General features: G+C 34.9%; 2 protein-coding genes across 7 annotated transcripts in view; one reads left to right on the plus strand and one right to left on the minus strand.

Annotated features, from left to right (window-relative positions):
* On the plus strand, positions 1–25913 carry LOC308683275 (uncharacterized protein). Its single transcript, XM_081353643.1, has 5 exons — positions 1–318; positions 418–669; positions 2162–2289; positions 23492–23598; positions 23704–25913. The coding sequence occupies exons 1-5, from the start codon at positions 141–143 to the stop codon at positions 23840–23842; spliced, it is 804 nt and encodes a 267-aa protein (XP_081209769.1). The 5' UTR covers positions 1–140; the 3' UTR covers positions 23843–25913.
* cadm2a (cell adhesion molecule 2a) overlaps positions 1–26024 on the minus strand; it is a 476687-nt gene that overhangs the window by 163655 nt on the left and 287008 nt on the right. The gene's annotated exons all lie outside the window — the stretch shown is intronic.

Genomic DNA, 26024 nt, shown 5'->3' on the forward strand with positions numbered 1-26024 from the left:
ACAGACAGACATCAGGAGCACAAAAATGCACTTCGGGTGAGATGAGTTAGTTAGATTGGACTTATACCTTTAATACTTCACATTTACGGTTCATAGTTAAAAAGTTGTTCATAGTTGTTGCCATCCAAACTGCACTAAAAATGTCTGGGCTTGTGAATGATGGTATGGATAAAGGTTCAATGATGGACTCAGAGGACAGAATAGAGAAGACAGTTGATATCTACATCACTGCTGAGGCTGTAAGAGACATGAAACATAAGAAAGACACAGAGGACTTCGACACCCAAACAGCGAAAACCCAAACACCTCAACACACAGGTGACTGAAATTAACTGCTTATACGTTTACTCATAAAAGTTGATGTAAATTGTTTTAAGTGAAGAAGAAAATATATAGCATAATGTCTGCCTTTTTCAGGAAGTGATTCTGTGAGGAACAGAAGCTCCAGAGCAGCTGCAGTGTGTTTGGTGTTGCTGTGTGTTCTTCTGCTGACTGCAGTCATAGTGCTGTGTGTTCACATCTATACAAAGAGCACACACTACACAGAAGAGAGAGATCAGCTACTAACCAAGATCAACAACCTCACAGAAGAGAGAGATGTGCTAAGAATAGAGAACAAAAACCTGACCAATGAGAGAGAACAGCTAAGAAGCAAACTTAGCATTCTTGGTAAAGTTTCTTTAAACCATGAAGTTATTTGTTATACATAGGCATGTGCCGGTATTCGGTAATGCGATAAATCGCGGTAATGAATATGCACGATATTGTTATCGTGGGCACTTCAAAATACCGTGAAAAATAATAGATCAGAATTTATATTTATAGAACGCGTATTAGCTTATTTTACATCAACCGCTTAAACAAACACTGCGTATGCTGCGCGAAACACGTGCGCACTCTGATGTAAACAATCCCCACATGTATTAGCATTGTGTTCGGCGGCGCAGTGCGCACTCTAGTCTAATGTAAACAATCCTCACATGGAGAAGAAGCATGTACGGAAGGAGGAACGCTGCCGACGATTTATCCCCCTTCTAAAAGCAGAGCTGTCAATACGCATTCAGCGTGAGACTCACGCAATTTACACTTTTCAAACGCTCTCGCGCCACATGCAGTTTCTCACGCAGAGAAAAATCGCGGAGCAAAGAGGACACGGAGACCGACAGACTAGACAGAGCAGGTTATTATGGTATGAAAACAATTCTCAGCTCTCATGTTCTGTCCATTTTATTACGAAATTCAGACAATAAATACTGTTTTGGTGCTTGTAAATGTGACTTGACACAGATCACTGTAGCGCCTCAGTTCAAGCAAACCGATCATCTGTTACTTTTTATTTAAAGATACAGTAGGCTACAACTTACCGAAAGGTATATATGCCTCATACATAATATCGATCATTCAGTGTTTTTCAACCACGGAAAGAGGTCAATAAAACTGCAGGTGAACAATTATGTCACAGAACGTTACATTTACCTCAGGAAAGCCATTTAATGACCAACACGTTAGTTGACTAGAAAAAAATAGCTATAGAGCTATATATTTTGCTAAATATATGCACTATATTACATTTGTATTATATTTTTACTTGTGTCATAATTGTTATTATAATGAAAACCAAATTATATTTAATTTAATTAGTTAATTTTTAACCTTTAATAATACCAGCAGACAGGGCTCTCTGTATGTTTACAGCATTATGTGAGATATATTTTTTCTTGAGAAAAATTAACGTCTATCTACTGTAGCCTACCTAATAATTATCCAAAAAGTCAATACTGAATCAAGATTGAAATCAAATCCCAAGAATTGAAAGCATGAAAATTGTGTAAAATTCTATTTAGTTACCAAATGTTTTGACAATCACTATTGTAATGCAAGTAGTTTTTTTTCTACATCCCCCCCACCAATCCATCCATTTCTCTTGAGCAATTAAAATATCGTGATTATACCGTATACCGTGGTAAAAGCTCAATCAATTAATCGCAGCATGAAAAGTTGATACCGGCACATGCCTAGTTATACAGCAGACATAAAAGATGATGGAGTTGGGTTGTGCTCTCAGTAACTTTCACTGAACACAATCCAAGAGTTTACTATCTGTTATAAGTTATTGATCGGTGAGTGTAAAGGGAATAAAGAGCTAACTGGTTGTTTACAGACGGATGGACTTACTATAAATCCAGTTTTTACTACATGTCGAATGAGAAGAAGAACTGGAATGAGAGCAGAAGCTACTGTAGAGAGAAACGAGCAGATCTGATCATCATAAACAACAGAGAAGAACAAGTGAGTGTGTGTGTGTGTGTGTGTGTGTGTGTGTGTGTGTGTGTGTGTGTGTAGAACCTCCCGCTATCTCAACAATGGAATTTGTTGTGTTTCTAATTAGGAACTAATCATAAATATTGACTATACTTTAATTTAGATCTTTGATTATTCTGGGTATCCCATACTTTCAATTATCCATTCATTAGGGACCCGGTGTTGCTTAGGCTGTTTGTCGGCCGAATCGTCAGCTCACGGACACAAACTCGTCAGTTCTGATCTTGGTCAGAGGATGCAGGGCGTCAGGCCGTGCCCTGTTTGCTCATAACAAAAAGTGTAATTTATTATTGTCACAAAAACTGCAACTTGCCAAATCCTTGATAGTCAGAAATCGGAGGGTCGCAGATGAGATGCTCCATGCTAGATTCATTGGTCCTTCGGTATGATCTACACTAAACACAGATTTGAGGTAACCCCAGACTCCACTTTAATCTACTATAAATAATGATTTCAAAATAATAAATCAGAATTACCATTTTATTTGTCAGGTAAAAATTCATCATGCCAATTACACAAGTAAACAATTAGAAGCCATACATAACATCAATTGTTCAAAGATGACTAAGAGTAAGAAATGCATACCTGACAGAGACACACAGTGGTGTGTGAGTGTGTTCTGAGAGCAAGACTCGGGAAGACACTGACACAGCACTGCATGAGGGTTTTCTGGTTACAGATTCCCAAAGATTGCTCTGCCACTTTCACTTAAATACCCAAACCAGAACAAATGGTTAGTACACATATTTTTAGAGCTGTGAATGGTCTATTCATCTACCCCTAGTGAAAAATAAATATACTAAAATGTATTTGAAATACATTTATTGTATGCTACATGTTTATGTCCTTAAAGGTATAGCGGAGGATCTTTCCGAATTTTAGATAAGAACCGCCCTCTCCACTTTTTGAAAAAATGCACATGCGCAACACTCTACCTGCTCCCGAGAGGGAACGCCTATTAAACGTGTGCGAGGTTCTCCTCGTGCACGCTCTGTTTACAAGTTGCTGTCGGCATCACTCATACAAGATTACTTTCCAAAAGAAGATTTGCACTTTTTCTCCAAATAGCATGCCAAACTTTACCTGTCGAGTAGAAACTTCGCGACTGAGGCATCAGTGGGAAGCCCAACCTATGTTTTCAGCGCACGCCATCGTGTGAAACAATCTCCCAAAAACACTCTGATCTTGTTTCTCTCTTCTGAGGCCTTTCTCTTCTTCTCATACAGTTCATATAAACTTTTTCTCTTGCGACCCTCAGGTATTTTCAAAGGACCCGGTGAAACGGCGAGCTTCAATGAATGGCTGAGCTCGAGCTCACCACCCTCACCACACATAAACACCTGAAAGTGCGCATGCGCAGAAAGCGAAAACTAAGGGACGAGCACGTTTGACGGCCTTACGTAAACATATCACCAGAATGATTGACACTTAGGTGGACCAATAGTTTACACTACCCACCCGGAAAAAGAAAATCCTCCGCTATACCTTTAATATAAATACCCTGCAATTGTTCTTTTGGTATACTAAATTGGTATACTGAAAGTCTGCTAAATTGGAACAAGTAATTTTGTGCTTTATGCACTTTAGTTATCCGGAAATAGTGCTAAGGTCCAACTTAACCCTCTGGGGACCAGGCTGTTTTTGGGGTCCTTGAGATGTTCTGACATGCCTTGACATTTGTGCTTTTTTCAGTTATTTATAAAGACGTTAATGGCAAAGGTGCAAATTCACTCTATATAGCACAAACAGGGCTACCATAATATGCGAGCAACGTGTATGTAGATGTTTGTATTTTTAAGAGAATAATGTTTATGCGTGGTTATTGGAAAAAATTAAAATGAAAGTTGCTGAATTAAGACCACAAAACACATATTAAATATGTGTCCACAAGACTTTTGACTAATTGATGTTGTCCCTTTGAGTTCTAGCTTCAAAATTATGTTAAAATAGTCTTGCTTTATCGTTCACAAAAAAAAAAATACATTGATTTAAATGGTGTAAAACAGGTTTTGCTTGGAAAGCCAATATGCGAGGGGGAGGAGTAGTTTACCCCTCTGGGGTCTAAGGTGTTTTTGGGGTCCTTGAGATGTTCTGACATGCCCTGACATTTTTGTTTTTTTCAGTTGCTTATAAACATATTAATGGCAAAAAAAAAATTACACACTATTTAGCACAAACAGGGCTACCATGAAATGTGAGCAACAAGAATGTACATGTCTGCATTTTTGAGAGAATAATGTTTATGCGTGGTTATTGAAAAAACTAAAAACTAAAGTTCCTGAAATAAGGCCATAAAACACATTCTAAATATGTGCCAATAAGACTTTTGTCTAAAAGATGTCATCGCCTAGTGTTTTTTCTTCAAAATGAAGTGAAAATCACCCTGTCTTATCATTCACATAACACAATACATTGATTTGAATTTTGCAAAGCACTTTCTGTTTGGAAAGGCCATATGCGGAGTGGGCGTCAACGGTCATGTATATGTAGTGGTTCACACCTGAGGAGACAATGGGGCCGCATACTTAATTAGCCATTCATTCAGGTGAGTCACTGAGCCACAAGAATGCAAGAGCAACAGTTGGAAGCATCTCAATTCTTTTTTATTTTTCCTCATATTGTGCTTGCAATTTGGCCTATAATATCCAAGGAAAACATGTCTAGTAATTGTGCAGTTAATTCTCATACTGTATTTTCAGTTTTGGAATATTTATGCTCTCCCCAAATTTGTCAATAATAAAACACAATAAAAGTTATTTAAAGAAAAGGCTTATATTTACCTTTTAATAGTTTGTTTACATCTACCTTGTAAATATATTTTTTTATTAAAAAGGTTACAATTACAACAACAATTCAAGTGTAATCTTTCTTTGTAAAAACTAAAGTATACATTTTATCATACATATTTCAAAGTTAAGGATTTGATTGATTATTTGATAACTTTATTTTTGACAAAACATATTATATTTAACATAAGCAAATATTGGCAAACAAAAGCTTATTTGAGGTGGCAGATAGTTTACATTAAAAATGTATAATCTATCCAAAACTAATCAACGAAATGTTGTCTTTCATATGTCTGTAACATAGGTCTTTCATTTTTATTATAAGAAATATAAATGTTAATTTGCAGTTTAAATCCAGGAAATTTGTTAATGAAAAAATTATTAAAAGTAAGATACAATTGATACAAAACGAAATTCGTTTTAAAGAAAGGATTTGTACTTTCTGTTTTGAGGTCTCTGTGAAAGTTTGAAAGTCTTTTAGTGATTTTTTTAGAGCGGTCGCGTCCATAATGGAGAACTGTCACGTAATATTGTTTTTTCCTCATAAATGCGAACACGAAAAATAAAAGACAAAAGACTTTTAAGTAAAACTTACTTCGCTCTTCAATATGCTGCCGTTCGTCGTCTGAGTTACAATCTTCCTCCGAGGAAAAGGTGCATTCTTCCTCGCCGTCCAGAATCATCTGAAGGGAGTCTTTATTACCGGAGAAGCGTGTCATACTCAAAACGCGATGAACTATCAGTAAGTCTGATGAAGAAACTTTTTATGGCATTGATCGGGGGCGGGTGCGCTGCATACTAGATCATCTAACTATTTACATGTGAATCGCGCCGGGGGCGGGGCGGCCGCAGCTGATTATAGAGATAATGAGGCAGAAGGAAAAACGGTACCTCTCCTTGCTATCAAACGGATTACATGAGTTGAAAACATTTGTTTTTTATATAAATTACTTCATTTAAAAGAGGAGATTTCAAGCTTCATAAAGACATATCTCACGTGCCTGTGTGAGAAGTATTCGCTGAGTTATGATTCATTTTCGGACGCGTTTTAGAATGGACGACACGGACAGAGAGAAGGCAGAACTCGCTTCGTGTTTATTTTTCTTTATTTGGCGAAAAGCACAACACTTAGTTTTTATTGTGAGTGCACACAAAAATAATACACACTTAACAGGATAGATTGATGTATAACACAAGCATATAAGATAAAAATTAATATTTTTATTTTATTATTTTTTTGCACTCATACGGAAAAAAACGAGCCTATCGCGCCGGCGCGATAGCCGACCTCAGGGGGTTAAACATTAGATTTCAATGTCTCACCCACTCTGCATAATGACTCTGCATAATTAGCCATTCATTCAGGTGTGACACTGACTGAGCCACAATGCAAGGACAAAAGATGTATTTAGAAGTAGACTTATATTGACCATTTAAGATTTCGCTTACATCTCTCTTGTAAATATGTTTTGCTATTTTATTAAAAATGTTACAATTACAAGAATAATTACAATTTCAACAATATTTCAAGTGTACTCTTTCTTTGTAAAAAAGAAAAAGAAAAAAGATTATAGGCCTACATTTTATCATATGTATTCATTAGTTTGAATATAGACAATTGCTAAACAAAAGCTTATTTGATGTGGCAGTATATTCTACAGTAGCCTAAAAACTGTACCCAAATCTAGTCAACAAGTGACTGACTGTAACGTTGTTTTTATGAAATATTAGGGCATATACACGCTAATTTGCAGTTTAATACGTTGCTTATACAAATACATTTTATTTCATTTTATTTCAACATATTCCAGTCGATTTTTACTCATCTCAGTAGGCTATAGCAAAGCAGTTTATTCTTTCACACACAGACGCGCGATTCATATTTAGGCTAAACAGTCTTTACAAATATGTCCCCTTCATTCATCTCACAGAAAGGCGAGTCATCTTTTTGCGGTTTACATAGGCCTACACTGACGTTATTCCATAACGTTATCCCACACGTGAGAAAAGAAAACAGCCTACCTCTTTCCTCAGCGGAATCTGCTCCTCATATCAGGATATATTGCTCCTCATATCAGCAACATCTTTTCTCCATAAGGTAGGCTATATTATGCCTTACTCGATCGCGACGCGCTTTGTTTACAGCTGATGTGGGCGTTTCACAGGTGTGAAATGGTTCTCAGAATTTGCGTTTGAATAGCACGCGCTCTCCGTGGAGTGGTCACATGACTGTGAATTAGCTCGTAATGAGCTCGACTGGAGTCGCTCTCTTTTTATACAGGTTACAGAAGCTGAGAATATTTGTTTTTTATATAAATGACTTCATTTAAAAGATGCGATCTCAAGCTTTATGCCCGTGGGTCTGTTTGCCTGAATTTTCGCGGAGTTATAGATCATTATCGAACGCGTTTCAAATGGGAGTTTACTGACAGAGAGAAGGCAGAAATCGCATCATGTTAATTTTTCTTTATTTGTCAAAAAGCAAAACACTTTATCTTTATTATGAGTATACAGAAAAAAAATAGAAACTGAACAGGATCGATTGATGTATTACACGAAAATGAAAGATCAAAATTAACAGAGCATTTAGTGTTTATTTTCATTGCAAAAAAAAAAAAAAAAAAAACGAGCAAAACGCGCGGGCGCGTTTCTGGTCCCCAGAGGGTTAACATATACTTAACTTAAGTATATTTAATTGTCCTAAAGTGGAACTATTGCTAGAATACTTTAGGTACACTTTAAATATCTTGCATTTAAACGATAGTATACAGTGATCATTCTATCCTTACTAATAGTGATATTAAACAAATAGGGCCCTCTTTTAACGATCTGAAACGCAAGTGTCAAAGCGCAAAGCACAAGTAACTTTGTGGGCGGGTCTTGGCGCTGTTGCTATTTTCCCGGCGGGATAAATGACTCTTGCGCCAGGCGCAAATCTAAAAGGGGTTGGTCTGAAGTAGCTTCATTATTCATAGGTGTGGTTTGGGCGTAACGTGAAATAAACCAGATAAATAATAAATCAGAGCGACATCTCACATTCCCTTTAAGAGCAGACGCGCTTGTTCTAAAGCGGATTCCTATTATAACGGCGGATTTGCCAGGCGCGCACCAGGAGCGGTTCACAGCCGAGGAGAGCAACACTCTCGTCAGGGACGTTGGGGATGGAGAAACCCACCCAAATTAACTTCGGTTAAAAAGGCGTATGATAATTTGGCTAAATGTGTAAGCTAGATGTATGCTTTTATAATAAATTGTCTATCTATCTATCTATTAGGGCTGGGTATTGACACAAATTTCGCAATTCGATTCGATTACGATTCGATTCGATTCAATATGGATTATTTTGGATATCAGGTTCAATACATGGCAAATTTTCTCAAGGAAAACAAATCTCTTGACTAATGCTGTTAACTATGGGAGTCAGTTAGCCTGTAGGCTTCATTAGCCTACTATAATATAGCTTAAAAATAAGGTAAAAATTAACTGATTTGTATACAAACACCTAAATTACACTTTTATTTATTTTTATAATAATAAAGTTATATGAAATATAAACATTTAAATGGTGGCTGTCATAAAAACCTGCCAGATTTATTCAAACATGCATTATTTTTTTTTTATTTATAAGTTTATTTGTATAGGGACAGTACAAAAAAACATGATCCCAGTCAAAGCTGGAAAATATGTATTGCACATAGAGAGTATAGCAAAAGCTAATTTGCATCTCAGGTCCCTAGAAAGGCTTTTCTAAACAAAATAAAACAAAAACAAAAACAAAACTACTACTCATAGAATAAAACTACCACAATATGTCACTTATAGACATTCAAATACCTACCTAAATTATACATATTAAAATGGAGCTATCGACTATAAAAAACGTTTACATTACATTATACTATTACATACAAAAATTACTGCATTTAAATATGCGTGCAGTTCTGGTTTATTTTAAACCACCACTTTACCTTTAATGTAAAGGACTTTATTTCACGTATTGCCTTAAACTCATTCGGCAACAGATTCCAGAGTTTGGAGCCCTCAACAGAAAAGGCTCTTTGCCCTTGTGTAGTTCTACGAAAATTAATCCTACAATTCCCACCTGCCGAACTCCTAGTGATTCTATTTATATCATCCTGTCTCTTTATCAAATTACATAGAACAGATGGTGCCTTATTGTGTAAACATTTAAAAATCAATTTTATATATAACAAATTTTTTAAATTTGTAAAACTTAACATATTAAATTTTTTTAAAACGTTGCAGTGATGCCATCGATTTGGCTTTTTATCCATTATTTTCAGAGCTCGATTATATAACATTTCAATTTTTTTAATTAAGGAATCACTTGTTTGAGTCCAAACTGTAATACAATATGAAATGCGGGACAAAATCATTGCATGCAAAAAAAGATGTCCTGCCTCAATTGAGATATATTTTCTAATAAGTCTGAAACAATTTAGGTTAATCCTTACCATTTTTGAGAGCTTTTTTATATGTTTATCAAATTTAAGTTGTGAGTCTAAAACAACACCTAAAAAATTAAACTCATCTACCTCCTCTATTTCTTTATTATTTACTCGAATTATTACTTTATCTTTTTGCTTTCTATTAGAAAAGCACATAAAGACAGTTTTCTTAACATTCAGAGTAAGATGATTTTCATGGAGCCATATAGATATCCTTTCCATTTGTTCATTTAAAACTGCAGCAACCTTGGCAGATGACTTAGCCGATGTATAAATAACTGTGTCATCAGCATAAAGCTGACATTCAACATCTGGACAACAACATGGTAGATCATTTATAAACAAACTGAAAAGCAAGGGGCCTAAGATTGAGCCTTGTGGTAAGCCCATTTTGTTTCTCATAAGCATTGATTTTGTATCCTCAATTTTAACACACTGATCTCTTAGATTTAAATAAGAGGTAAACCACTCAATTGAACGTTTACTAAAATTAAATGCACTCAGTTTAGATAAAAGAATAGTGTGATTAACTGTGTCGAATGCCTTTTTTAGGTCAATGAATACTGCTCCCATCACATGTCCCTGATCCAAAGAATGTCTAGCTTTTTCCAAGAAATAACATATAGCTGAAGATGGGCTGAAGAAAAATCTTTAATTTTTCTAGCTGACTAACGAGTTTATGGTCACTGGATATGTTTTTTCTGAGGTAAATGTGACGTTACATGACATTGTTTGCAAGCTGATTTACTGACGTCTTTCCACGGTTGAAACACTGATTTGAGCGATTCCATGTCACATGATACGGATTTCGATGAGTTGTACACTATCTTTTAACACACTTTCAGATGCTCATTCATGTTTATTCCGCGCTGTAACTGGTGTTATTAAGGCGGAAGAGAAGATCACGTGCGCTCCGCGCTGCTTCTCTTGAGCTGAGCTGCACCAGAGCGATCTCACGCCACAGCGCCAAAACGGTATTTATGTTTTTGAATTGCGTAATAAAATGGCCGTAATTTGAATCTGAGACTTTGTTTCATATCAATAATATCAAAATAGGAATGATACATGCGTCGGTGTACAAAGTCAATTGCGCTGGGTGCAAGATAGGGCTCATAGGCTTAAAGGGCACCTATTATGCAAAATTCACCTCAACATGGTGTTTGTACATAAATGTGTGTTGGCAGTGTGTACACAACCACCCTAGAATGATACAAATCCACCCAGTGCTTTTTTTATAATCCCCATAAGTCATAAGCACTGTCACAGAACAAGCTGTTCTCAGATTCGGGGCAATGTGACGTCACTTTGCACAGGCCCCTCCCACAACTGTTGATTGACACTACAGTTTGAGCATAGACCCACCCTGAGTGAGCTGGACAAAGAGTCTGCCATTGTTTCAACGTTAGAGCAGCTGTAGACAAGAATGTCTCCTAAGCGATTGAGGTTTTTTGTTGTTGGATGTAAGAATGAACAAAGCAGTCTTCATTTACTCTTGTTGTTACTTGAGGATGGATCAGTACAACTGTTCGTGATCAAGCTTACACTCTCCAGAGCGACAGGCCTAACGTGACCGATCACGGCAGAAATGAAAGTGAGAGCGCGCACTTTATGACAGCTCATCGAGTCATTTTACAGATATAAGGTTTACCAGTTTATTTAGCACCCACTGAAAAGGTGTGTATATATTTGTTTCCTGTTAGTTGTAACGAGTGTTTTGTGTACTGCGCTGTGTATGTTGTTGATAATGAAAGGGAGAGAGAGAGAGAGATTTTATGGATAAGACTTCACTTCTTATACCGTGTTTATTCAGCTCTTACAGAGATTCTCTGGAGTAAAACTAACGCTCATCTTTTGTGTGATGTACAATAAACTTCACTGAACTCATCAGTATATTTTGGTCATCATTCGGACAGGGTCTGCTACAGCAGGCTTGTATTAATAGTAGATAAAAGCAGATGACAAATAAGTTATAACCATAATTAAACTAAACTATACCAGTTCTATCTCCATACAGCATTCTCTGACTCTGTAGGCATTATTGTCCGACTCCGAGTCGAAATGAACACCGCAACTGAGAGTTTCTGTTGTGATATTATCAGATGAGATTGTCCTGGCTCTGAGCGCGAGCTCGTGAGGCTCCGCCCCCTGTGTCGGCAGCAGCAGTTAATTTGCATTTAAAGGGATACACACTAAAACAGCGTGTTTTTCTGAGCCCCCAAAAAATGACAATTTAAACATGCTGTAAAAAATTATCTGTTGGGTATTTTGAGCTAAAACTTCACATACGCACTCTGGGGACATCAGAGACTTATTTTACATCTTGTGATAAGAGTCATAATAGGTGCCCTTTAAATATTAAGAAATATGTATTGTGCAATAAAGAAGAACTCCAATAAAGTTTACTTATAATATTTATATCAGTAAGTCTCAAGCAATATGTCAGTGAATATATGAATGGGTTTGTAGTATAGTAAGAATGAAATATATGTAGGCCTATTTTAACCCTCTGGGCTTCTTCGCCCGAAAACGGGCGAAAACTTGAACGTTTCGAATTGTTTAATTTTTTTGCTTCATCGGATGGGGGTGAAACTTGGTGACTTTTGTTTTATTACCTATATGAACACACAAAAAAATCAAGGAGATGATTCTGATATGTTAAAGGGTCATAAAAAAAAAAAGTCACACTTAGCTTCCTCCCGCCCAAAAACGGGCGACATAGGAAATGAATGGGAAATACGAAAAAATAGGAAAACGCAGAGAAACTTTTGGTGGTACAAGCTACAGATCAGCCACTGTGCTGAAAAAAAGTGTACAGCAATGAAGGGGTGACACTCTAGAACATCAAGAGTGCAAAAAAGAGTGCTTTCTTATTTGTCATGGAATAACTCAGGAAGGAAATAAGGTAGGAGGAAATTTCTTTTTTAGTGAAGTCCCCCTACATGTTAGCTGCATCTGGATAAAAAAATTATAATTTTTGGATAAAGGAATCAAAAATTACAGCATTTGGAAAAGAGATAGCCTTTTTGTACAGTCTTTGACACCCCCTCATGGGCAATTTTTTCTTCATGAAGAATATCTTGTCATAAAAGCAATAGATTATGTTAATTTTGGGCTCATTTTAATTGTAATAATATGCTGTAAAAAATGAAGTGCCATTTTCAATTATCTGAGAATGTTTTTGACACATTGCAGTACATTATTTTATAGATTATGAAAAAAAAGAAATTCTATTTATCAGCAAATAACTCAGCAATACTTAAGAGTTTTTCAAAGTGGATACATTCACTGTAAAGTTCAGACTCTAAGCTTTCAAATGACATCAACTTTGTGTTAATCAAGGCAAGATTTTTTAAAAATATGGTAAAGAATATTTTCGCAGCTAGGTGGCGCCTGCTGGCGGTACACTCGGTTTTAGAGGGATTACTCAGCACTCGTTAGGAGTTAATAAATGTATGATGCATTAGATGCATTAAAAAGCTGAGATCCTAAGCTTTAAAATGATATATATTTTGTGTTGTTCCATTCAGTGGTTGCTTAGTAATAATTTTTTTTCTTTCCGAATGGGAATAAATCAAATAAATAAATAAAAAAGCTATAGGCCGCCTCTAGGCGGTTATAGGACATGACACAAATTAATACATTTTGAAGCCACTAGATGGCGCTCTTCTCAGTTGAAAAAAAAATTTTTTTAGGCCTGCACTCTATTTTGATGTGAAATGTTGCATTTATTAAAAAATAAAAAAAAATAAAAAAATAAAAAATAATATATTAATTCTAATGGAAAACAGAAAACATTATAGAACAAAAATATATTTGATTGGTTATCCTGGGAAAAAGTAAAGTAAGATTTTAAGGCTTCGCCCGTTTTCGGCGGATGGAAGCTAAGTGTGACTATAATACGAAGAAGCCCAGAGGGTTAAATACATTTTGGCATAGATTTTTTTTCCCACTAGGGCAGACTCTGCATCCATTGACATGTTTTCTCACCATCACACACCTAACTCGGAAACTCTAAGAAAATCCAAAGTTACCAAAACTCATAATTACGAGTTGTGCTGATGTTCATGTGCATTTTATCTCATAAATACATTCTTTCTGACATGACTTGAAAGCACTGTAACTGTCAAAGCCTGCCCAAACGTCCTACCATTGGTTCAACCAGAAGTTGACACGTCAGACCACTATGCTTGATCTATGTTTCGAACATGCCATAAAGCCAATGTCATCAAACTCACCAACAATCGCTTTTGCTGTACTTTTGCTAAACAACCGAACTCTCTAGAATGCACACTATTGGTACATTTGTCAAAAAAATCTGTCGGAGTCTAGAAACTCGTTTCAGCTGAAGACACAAGTCTCACCATGTATTTAAAATCTGAGAAGGATGAAATTATTTTTAGATGATGCTATGTCATTTTTTTAGATGAGACTTTCTTTTTGTACAACCCAAAGGTCTGAGGTATGCACTGAAACATCACTGTAAAATCTAATTAGTTGGGCTTATACTTAAAAAAAGCATGCAAACCGATTGCCTTAAAAAACAAGTAAAGTGAATAGGAATTGTATGTGGCACTGACAAATGCTTAGTTAGTATTGTTCACTTACACAAGAGTTCTAGTAACTAAAAAAGAAATGTAGAGAGTACTTGATAATTTACTTTAAATAAAATATAATTGTTACCATTGTTGTGTTTTGCATGCTGAATGTTGAAGTCTGTGTGACTCAAGTATGATCAATTGCAATATGAAAAGTTTCACAAGGTATTTAGGACATAAGTGTTAGCAACAAAATTATAAAAGATCTTTAATTGACATGAAATATAGTTATGTTATACATCATTCATATATACATACATACATACATACTATATATAATCTCTTCCTTTGACACCGAATAACTGATTTCTTGTTGCAACCGCTGCATCAATGGAAAGAGAATTACAGTAGTGTAAATGAAGTTCCAAGTGCCCAACCAAAGGGATCACTAATCGCCATAATGGTGACTAAAAACATTTTAGGAAAATCAACATCAATTTATGTTATGTTCTCTCAAATTTTTCAGTTGTATAACATTTTAAACAATCAAGATGACTTTGGGAAATTAGTGAATGCAAAAAGAGAAAAATAACTGCAGAAGTGGATGAAATAAGTGAAAAGTCCATTAAGATTTCCCCAGCCTCAAAAACCACACTCAGACCAATCAATTAATCTTAACTTGGGTTTTCTTAGTAAACAAAACATAGTATGTGAATAATACAGATTACTAGATTTTTACAATTAAGGTAAGACATTAAGTAAAGTTAACTAAAAAGTGTTAGTTAGAATCACTGTTGGATTTTGTTTCTTCTAACAAGTGCAAGGGCTGAATTTCCAAAGACAACTTTTGCCTACAGCACAAACAATGAACAATTTACAAATAAAATTATTTAATTTGTTAAATATTTAAGTACTACTTCAGTAATTCAGTAATTATCTGTTGACCCATTATGATTAAATGTACAATACATTGAACTGTATTTGAGTTCTACTTGTTAGGTATAAAAATAGCCTAGCTGTGTTTTGAGTTGCAAAGAAATAATCATGAAGTAAGTTTCATAATTATGACCTTTGCCTTTTCAATAATCTACCCACACTTTGAAATATTTCAAATATTAGATAGTCTATTGCTTAGTTAAATTAAAATGTATTTCTATAGTCGTGACGATCTGGTATGTGACGCCCCCGTATCTAGACGATGGGTGATTCCATGAGTGGTTTCATTACGCTCATCTGGCTTCCCTATCTTAACCCCCTGAGGTCGACGGTATCGCCGGCGATACCAGCTCGCTTTTTTTTATCAGTGTAAAAGAAACTCATGAATACTCTGTTGACTTTGATTTTCCATAGGAGTTCCATAGGGTAAACGTACCTATTAAGCTCAAGTACCCATTAAGCACAATCCCATCTTGGAGCTCAGATTATAAAAAGAATGAGCAATGTATTATCCTATTTGATGTATTAACCAATTGATGTGTTTGTTACTATATACCTCCTGTAATTTTAAACCAATCATACCATTGCACACTGAGATATGTGTATCCATGTGTTCACACTGTCTGGCGGCTATTTTGAAAGCTGTCTGAAAACTTTCACCAGAAGAGGAGCCCCTCAAATGTGCATTTTTTATATGTTTAAACATTTATTTTGAAGAAGTACGTCTTCTTATTGCAAAATTAAGAGATTAATGTTTAGACTTTTGCATATTATAACCTGGAACCTGGATGTGGGAAATATTTACAGTTAGATCTAAAGGATAGTTTTAGCAACATAGCCCAGATGCTACGAACATAGCTAGCTTACTAGCTGTATAAGATTGTGTGCTACACTAATATATTACTTCACAGGCATTAATGGCTTGTACTTTTAAATCCATAATATTATAATTTTACATTTTATTGATAGTCTGTGGTTTTAAACTGCTGTAATTTTTAAAGAATTCATATTATTGTTAGGTGAGCTTAAAGGGTGCACTACTATGACAATCACACAGCTTCAGTGTGACATCTATTAGAAAAAGCATAATTTCATAGATATTGTCAATTATAGTTGTTCATATTAAAATTGGTATAAACTTAATACATTACCTAGATTATTAATTTAGCTAAATATTTTCCTTTAAATTTAATTTAATATTTATTAATTAAAAATTGTTTTTGCTCCAATTAAGCACAGTGTGTGCTCCCTTTAAGCTCATCCACATTGAACGTCCATGTAAATACTTCATAATCAGAATTTAAATATTAACTGATGGTTGTCACTATGTTAATCTTCAAAAAAATTATTAATAAATTACTTTCACAGTCGTAAGATGACAAAAGCTAGACGAAACTATAGTGTATGCCCAAAAATGAAAGAGGCATGTCATCTATACAAAGAAAGAGCCATCAGAAACCTGTCGTATCTGTCCAAGAAGTTTGGAGTAGACAGGAAAGCTCTGACCCAGAGAGTTAAAGGGATACTCCACTTTTTTTTGGAAATAAGCTCATTTTACAACTCCCCCAGAGTTAAACAGTTGAGTTTTACCATTTTCGAATCCATTCAGCCGATCTCCGGGTCTGGCGGTACCACTTTTAGCATAGCTTAGCATAGATAGATCATTAAATCGGACAAGACCATTAGCATCTCTCTCAAAAAAAATGACCAAAGAGTTTCGATATTTTTCCTATTTAAAACTTGACTCTTCTGTAGTTACATCGTGTACTAAGACCGACGGAAAATTAAAAGTTGCGATTTTGAGAGTATAGTTCCTAGCCATATCAGCCTAGAAAATCACAACTTTACATTTTCCGTCGGTCTTAGTACACGATGTAACTACAGAAGAGTCAAGTTTTAAATAGGATAAATATCGAAACTCTCTGGTCATTTTTTTGAGAGAGATGCTAATGGTCCTGTCCGGTTTAATTAATTATGCTAAAAGTATACTGCCAGACCCGGAGATCGGCTGAATGGATTCGAAAACGGTAAAACTCAACTGTTTAACTCTGGGGGAGTTGTAAAATGAGCCTATTTCCAAAAAAAAAGTGGAGTATCCCTTTAAGGAGCACATTGGTTTGTTTTGTTATTTGATTTTTCAATATGTGTTACCAGAACGTGGACTAGTCTAGATGTTGCAATGAGTTTGAATGGCACGTCACTATGAATAGGATAGGCTACCTGATCAAATTGAATGCCTTGTTGCTTGATTTTAGTGTTCTGTTTTTTTGTGATTGACTCTGTGCCTTCAAATAAAACTTTTTTCAATTATTCCTTAAAAAGGTTGTTTAAAATAAACAAGAATTTTTAATAAAACTTGTTGTGAGCTTATTGGGAACAGGGGTGTGCTTAAAGGGTACAAAACGTACCCATTAAGCACAGCCAGACTTTTTATATTTAATGATGTACATCTTAATTGAAATACTTTTGTCATTTAAAATAAAATGAAATATTATAGTGTGAGAGATTAATATTTTATTTTAAAATAACTTCTTGTACTAAAACCAATATCTTGTGCACTAAAAATGTCTCAATGTAGATTTTAGTGAGCTTAATAGGTACGTTTACCCTACATCAATCGATTCTGTTAAATGTGTATTATTTTTGTGTATACTCACAATAAAAACATAGTGTTGTGCTTTTCGACAAATAAAGAAAAATTAACACGAAGCGAGTTCTGCCTTCTCTCTGTCCGTGTAGTCCATTAACCATAAAAAAACCATAACTTCCAAAACCATAACCATAACCCAGAAAACCGCTCAGACTCCAGAGGGTTAACCCTCAGGGGTCTGAGCTGTTTTTGGGGCCCTTGAGATGTTCTGACATGCCCTGACATTTGTGCTTTTTTCAGTTGCTTATAAACATATTAATGGCAAAGGTGTAAATTCACTCTATAAAGCACAAACAGGGCTACCATAATATGTGAGCCACGTGTATGTACATGTTTTAATTTTTGAGAGAATAATGTTTATGCATGGTTATTGAAAAAACTAAAAACTAAAATTTCTGAAATAACGCCACAAAACACATAGTAAATATGTGTCAATAAGACTTTTGAATAATGGATGTCCTCGCCTAGTGTTTTTTCTTCAAAATCATGTGAAAATAGTCTTGCTTTTATCGTTCACATAAAACCATACATTGATTTAAATTGATGTAAAACAGGTTTTGCTTGGAAAGCCAATATGCGAGGAGGCGTGAACGAGGAGTGGTTTACAACTTAGAACACCCACTCTGCATAATGACTCTGCATAATTAGCCATTCATTCAGGTGTGACACTGACTGAGCCACAATGCAAGGACAAAGGATATTTAGAAGAAGACTTATATTGATCATTTAAGATTTTGCTTACATCTATCTTGTAAATATGTTTTGCCATTTTATTAAAAAGGTTACAATTACAACAATATTACAATTTCAACAATATTTCAAGTGTACTCTTTCTTTGTAAAAAAAGAAAATGATTATAGGCCTACATTTTATCTATGTATTCATTACTTTCATATTTCGCCTGACTGTAACGTTGTTTTCATGAAATATTAGGGCATATTGTTAATTTGCAGTTTAATACGTTGCTTATACAAATAGCCTACATTTTATTTCAACATATTTCAGTCGATTTTTACTCATCTCAGTATAGCAATACAGTTTGCTGAAACATCATCATTCATTCACACACGCGATTTAAATTTAAACTGTCTTTGCCAGCTGTGGTAAACAGCACGCATCTCTGCCGTTCATTCATTCATAAACAGAAACCCACGTGAAGAAATTCATGTGAGAAGGAAAAAAACTTACTAGTATTCCTCAGCTCGCTCCTCGATATACCCGCACTTCTGGGGGACATTTTCCATTATTATTCCTCACAGCTGCAAGACGGTGTAAAAAGTAATGATCTGAATAAACTTGTGTTTTTTCGCGCTGATATGGGGGCGTTCACAGGTTTGCGCGGATTGCCTCAGTCATTTGCGTTTGAATAGCGTGCGCTCTCCGTGGGCGGAGTCACATTACATCTGAATTAGATGTAATAGGGGTTATGCGGAACGCCCAACGTTCGAACCGGAAAACGGGTATAAACATTTCCGGTTTGCATTACCGTACGCATCTGCAGCGGTAGGTGATCTCTGAGGTAACTTATTTTGCACTTTTTTTAGAATACAATTCTTATTTCTGTTTTAGTTAAAAAGTCACGAATGCTTAAGTATCAGAAAAATTTTTTTTATAAAAAAATAAAACGCAGTCTTCATTTGATTGTTTTAATCGTCTGCAAGCAAATATAAAAGGTTAAACTACTATGATAGCATACAAGTCTAAACGAACTTACTGATAGTTAGCTAACTCTACATCGGGTGCCATTACCAAAAGCTACATATACTAACTTACATACCTTCATAATCATGAATAAATGAGGAGGCTTAAAAACTTAAATCCTTTATTTAACGGAGTACTCGGGGCTCTGGAAGTCCGTTTGGCAATACGATGTACATCTGAAATGGATAGAATGGGTAGCTCCTGTAAACACCTGCTATAAAAGGTCACCATTCCTACGCTGTGTTTACCTCAGTAGCTGACGACCGGAAGTAGTTATACCCGTTTTGTAGAACCCGGAAGTATGTTGCGCATAACCCCTATTAGCTCGACTGGAATCGCTCTCTTTTAATACAGATTTCACAAGATGAGAATATTTGTTTTTTATATAAATTACTTCATTAAAAAGAAGAGAATTCAAGCTGCATGCCTGTGTGACTGTATGCCTGTTTGACTGAGTATTCGCTGAGTTATTGTTCATTTTCGGACGCGTTTCAGAATGGACTACACTGGCAGAGAGAAGGCAGAACTCGCTTCGTGTTTATTTTTCTTTATTTGGCAAAAAGCACAGCACTTTGTTTTTATTGTGAGTATACACAAAAATAATACACATTTAACAGAATCGATTGATGTATGAAACTTGTTTTGTAAAATCAAATTCAAAAGAGTTATTTCGGGTCTCAATTCAACTCATAAGGAAAAAAGCGAGCAGATCACGCCGGCGTGATCTCCGACCTCTGAGGGTTAATGTCCTTTAAAATGAGACATTTTACTACTCTTCAGGGCTCCATATTTTGATTATTTATGTTGTTGGTCTTTTCCTATTACTCTACTCCGTACTCTATTACTGATTTTACTGACGTTACATTTGCACTTGTTTGGGTTAGTTTCCTGTTCTGTTAATAAACCTTGAGTTAAATTTGAAGTCAGAGCCTTTTTGGAGCCACAGATCGCAACAATAGCACTTTTCACAATTTTGCATGCTTGCAAAGCATCTTTACTTTCATATAAGAGTAAATATATGTAATTATGACAAATAAAGAAGAAATCAGAATTGAATCAGAATCAGAATTGATCTGAAGTTTTCTTACTTTAGTGTATGCCTAATGAGAATGTGAGGTCTAAATTAGATAAAGGAGGAGTTGTTGGGGCCATATTCTTAGATCTAAAGAAAGCTTTCGACACTGTGGATCATGGTGTCCTACTCAAAAAGCTTTCATGGTTCAATGTCGCCCCCAAAGTTATTGAGTGGATGCAATCCTATCTGGAAGATCGAGAACAAAGAGTCCGGATAAATGATGAGGTGTCATCGGCCATCAGTTGTAATATTGGTGTACCTCAGGGATCGATTTTAGGGCCCCTGTTGTTTAGCATATACATAAATGATCTTCCCACTGTATGCAATGAGTCTGACATTCAAATGTATGCAGATGATACTGTCATTTATGTACATGCACCGACCAAACAGCAAGCAGCTATTAAGCTTACATCAATGATGGCCAATGTCATGCAATGGCTTAATAATTCCTGTCTTCATTTAAATATAAAGAAAACCTCATGTATGTTTTTTACGAAGAGGTCAACAGATAATTTCACACCCAATATTTGTATTGCAGGGGAACAGCTGTCAACTGTATCTGATTTTAAATATCTAGCTATATTAATTGATTCTAATTTAACGTTTAAAAAACAAATTAAAAAAGTTATTAATACAGTAAAAATTCAATTTGTCAAATTTCCGTCATATCAGAAATTGTTTAACCACAAAGGCAGCGACAATATATTTCAATTCCATGATCATGCCACATCTGTTATACTGTTTGACTAGCTGGGCACAAGCTTCCAGTACAACACTTAAACCCGTGGAGCAACTTTACCACCAAGCTTCTAAGGTGCTTGATAGGAAGCCAAATACCTATCATCACTGTTACTGTTTAAAAAAACATAATTTAATGACCTGGGAAAATCTTATCAAATTTACAGATGCTTTTCTTGTTTATAAAATTTTACATGGCTTAGCTTCTCCCCCACTTACTGCTTTTATAAAGCAAAAAACAACTGTTGTTAGACACACCAGGTCTGTGTCAAGAGGTGATTGTGTAATACAAATGAGGAGAACTGCCTTTGGACAGTCAGCTTTTTCTGTGAGAGCAGCTCACACATGGAATAGTCTGCCTACGTCTATCAGAGACTGTGATTCATATTGGTCATTTAAAATTAACTTAAAATCATGTTTAAAAGACAGTCAAGTGTGTGCCCATACTTTTTAGTTATTTAAATCATCTGAAGCATATTTTGCCTTGTTTTATGTTTTGTTGTCCTTGTGTTACTGAACTTTATGTATTTTATGAAATGTGATTTAATGCATGTATAAGTATTGTTGATTGTTTTAATATAGTCTATCTGACAACACACCTGCCCAGGGACTGCAGTTGAAAATTAGCCAAGTTGGCTAAACTGGCACATTTACATGAATGTTTATTAATGTGCACTGTCCCTGTAACCTTAAACTGTATAAATAAATAAATAAATAAAATTGCATGAAAAGTATCAACGTACTTAACAAAACGTATTAACATAATTTAAATTCATGCGTCACATTTTAATCTGCAGCGTAGTGTGAGACAGTAAAACTGCCAAATAATTTCATTACGTTTGACATCAGGAGCAGTTTTGCAGTACAGAGTTGAAGCACGCAGAGACAACAAATGGTTTTATTCCGTGAGCACACACTGAAACACAAGCAGTTCTGCACGTTCACATTCTTCCCCCAATGAACGGAACTGTCTGTGTTTTCGTGCGTGCACAAGAATAAAACTAATTTTATGCTAATTTATGCGATTGTTTCCTGCAGCATTAATGAAAGATCATGTCAGGTAAAAGGGAAGCAAAAAAATCAGCTGATGATATTTAATGTTGTGTCTGCTATAGCTTTATTTCTTCAACAGCTTCAAGTTTAACACACTTTCATTTTCTATTCAGTTTAGCGTTTATTTTCACGCACTGCTTATATTGAGACTTTCTCTGCGATTTGCAGTCTTTAAATACATATGATTTGTGCTGTCATTGATGGAAAAATCGGTTTAAAACTACTTTTAAAAGTAAAGGAAGAACACAAAGTAACTCCAGTTTTGCTTGGTGCAAATCTGTGTGGTGGCGCAACTTAAACCGAGTGCGCTTGTGTGGCAGCGAATGTACATTTATCTGTTCCCTTTGTCTTAATGATATTCTCTGGATAAGCGAGTTACTGGTATACTGGGGTGTGTCAGTAAAATGTCAGTAAAAGGCAAATTCTTATACCATTATTATTTATAAAGATTACTTTAGTATAGCCTATTTGAAGCACACAATAATGGTGATATTAGCATTACTTCACGTTTACTTGAAAAGCCATTGTTTTAAAATCACTAAAAGTTTGTTATCAGTATAATATTATATATTCAACAATCTTACAGTGTAAATGAATTGCAATTGTAATGTCACCAAAATACATTTGAAGTTTATGCTGAGTGAATCCTGCATTTAAAAACTTAAGTACACTTTAAATATACTCTTGTATTTAAGAATACTTGGAATAGTTCCACTTTAGCACAAACAAGTATATTTAATACAACTTCAGTTGAACTTCAGCACTGCTTTTGGACAACTAAAATACATTTAGTACAAAATTAGTTATCCAATTTAACAGACTTTAAGCATAGGCTACCAATTTATAGTGTGCCACAAATACATTTAGTTATACTACAGTACATACAAATAAATTGTGCTTATTTTTTTCACTAGGGGTTACACCTGGTTTTGGGGGAGAGGAGAGAATTATCAGATATATTGAAGAGACACCACTGGAAAAAGAGAACACTTTTCAGTCTTTCTCATAATACCAGTGACTGTAATGAAATTGAACCATTTTACCAATCACACTTAGACATTTAAAATGATACCAAACATGCAAGCATAGATATATTCTCAGTGAACTTTTAGTGACTTGAATCAGGGGGAAAGGAAGGGAGGAGGGAGAGGGGGTTGCACAGATAAGGAGATAAGTTTGGGCAATGTCTATTGTCTGTTTATGATATAAATGTTTCATCTGCTCAGGATTTTGTGAAGAACATGACTGGTGGTACTGAAGTCTGGATTGGTCTGACTGACAGTGATGTGGAGGGAACATGGAAATGGGTTGATGGAAGCACACTGACCTCTGAGTGAGAAAACACTGAACTGAACTGATTAATATCTAATAAATGATTTTCACAGTCAGTATCATATCACACAGTAATCAGAACTTAACATCTAATGATGATCTGTAGTTTCAGGTTCTGGGCGGATGGAGAGCCAAATGGTAAAATGAGCAACGACGAAGACTGTGCTTTAACTCGTTCATCAGGAGGGGCTGATTTTCCATGTGATTATGAGGCTAGATGGATCTGTGAGAAGACTATTTTTTAAACGACACATTTCAATAAATATGTGCTGTGCATATTAGAGAACTACTGGATGCATATGATTTATTAAATTGTTAATTAGCACTCAGCTTTGTCAGCATTAGAATTCCACAACTGTCAGCTGTTATTCTGTTATCGCTCCTGCTATTGTCAACACATGAACACACCTGTTGCAACTCATAAGACAAAATGTAATAAAGCATAATGTAATATCTGCAGATTATGTATTATTAATGAAAAAAAAAAAACATTGATATTCCCTTGCCATATTTTTTAAATCCTTCATGAATTTGAATATTCATGAAATTATTGATCATTATTATTATTATTTCTGTACATTGCTTATTATACATAACCCCAAAACATCTGTATAACAACCTGTGAAGAACTAATGTTACATTTACCTCAGAAGGATTTAGCCAATAATGTCTTAAGCTCATTAGTTCTATAAAAAAAAAAAAAATCATCACTAAAAATATCACTAATATTATAAATAGTTTTGTAGAAGTTAAGTCTTTATGACAAACATTTTAATAACTATATCTCAAAAATGATTTATTACACAGAAAGTAGAAGCTTTATTTTTTAATTTAGTGTATAAAATTAAAATGTGTTTCTGGATCAAAGCAACTCACAATAATAGAGCACATCATAATCACTAAGTTTGTAAAATCTTTATGAAATTGTTGAGTACACAATGTAGTCTAATAAGCCGACTTTTCGTTTAGTATAATAGTGTATTTGATTACATTTTATTTTACAATGTTTTAGAATGAAATTATACATTTAGGCCTAAGTACTAAGTAATATCATTTAACAACATGTACTTTTGGTTGGGAATAGAGTTTGTTTTAGGGTTCGTTGCATGTATGCATAATTATGATTATGAATGTATTTAATTATGGATAATTATAATGATGCATAATTTAGCACCGTATACATAACATTTGTAACAAAGACACTGTAAAATAAAGTATTACTGCTTACTTAGATAAAACTATTACATTTGAGCTCAAATTTACAATTAATAACAAATGTATTACCTTATGAACTGTTATTACATTATAATTTGATATAGTGTGTTCAACTTCATAATACATACATTTCTCCAACCCGTTCTCATACCCAAGGCGTCACTTTAAACCATGCTTCAATATCTGACGCTCAAAGCACCCTTTAGCGTCCATATGAGACGCATAACCCTACCACAGACCTAAACCTACCCAACCGAAGCGTCACATATTGACGCTAAAGGGTGCTTTGAGCGTCAGATATTGACGCTTCCGAAAGCGTCAGTTACATGACGCCTAAACCTACCCATAACCGAAGCGTCACATATGGACGCTAAAGGGTGCTTTGAGCGTCAGATATTGAAGCATGGTTGAAAGTGACAAAAAGTGACGCCTTAGGTATGAGAATGTGTTGATTTCTCATACAAAAACATTTCATTATGAGAAAAAATTATTACATTGGAAAAAACATTACATGAGCTCAAGATTATTTAATACAATAATAAAGTAAAACATTACATTATGTGCATTTATTACATCACGCTTATTTATGAGTTGATACAACTAGATAAGCCTGCAATGTCACATTTATTGTGACTTAACACATTCATGTTATTGATTAAAAGGCACTTTTCTTTATTATGCTGTTCTGAAATAAACTAAATGTAATTGTAACACTTTAGAATTAAACTACCTTTATCACAACAAACTTTTATGTGCTAAAATATGAGATACATTAAACATATTCATCATTAATTAATATAAATCAGATATAAAAGTGTATATGACTTTAAACTTTGCTACAATGTGTAATTTGACAAGAATTGAATGTATGATTAGTTCCTATTTCACCCCTACATCTTCAAAGAGTAATTTAGTTTTTTTCTATAGTTACATATTAGTTTCACATGTCTAGTTTACTTTCCTTTGTTTACACCTGTTAATAAAGCCCTGTGTTTCAGCTGTTCTTGTTCATTTCTCGTTTATGCATTGTGTGGTCTGCATTATTATCCTTCGTGTTCATTGACAATGTTTGGATTATTAATAAAGCATGTTGTGTTTCTGAATCTCCTTTGTCTTCGTGTCTGCTGACCACATCATAAAACTTGACATAAAAATGGTGATAATGTTGAAATATCGCAATATTGAGCCACTCAAAATCTCTGCAAGGGTTTC

This window comes from Scardinius erythrophthalmus (genome assembly GCF_964197995.2).
Source record: "Scardinius erythrophthalmus genome assembly, chromosome: 23".
In the NCBI taxonomy this organism is placed as follows: domain Eukaryota; kingdom Metazoa; phylum Chordata; class Actinopteri; order Cypriniformes; family Leuciscidae; genus Scardinius; species Scardinius erythrophthalmus.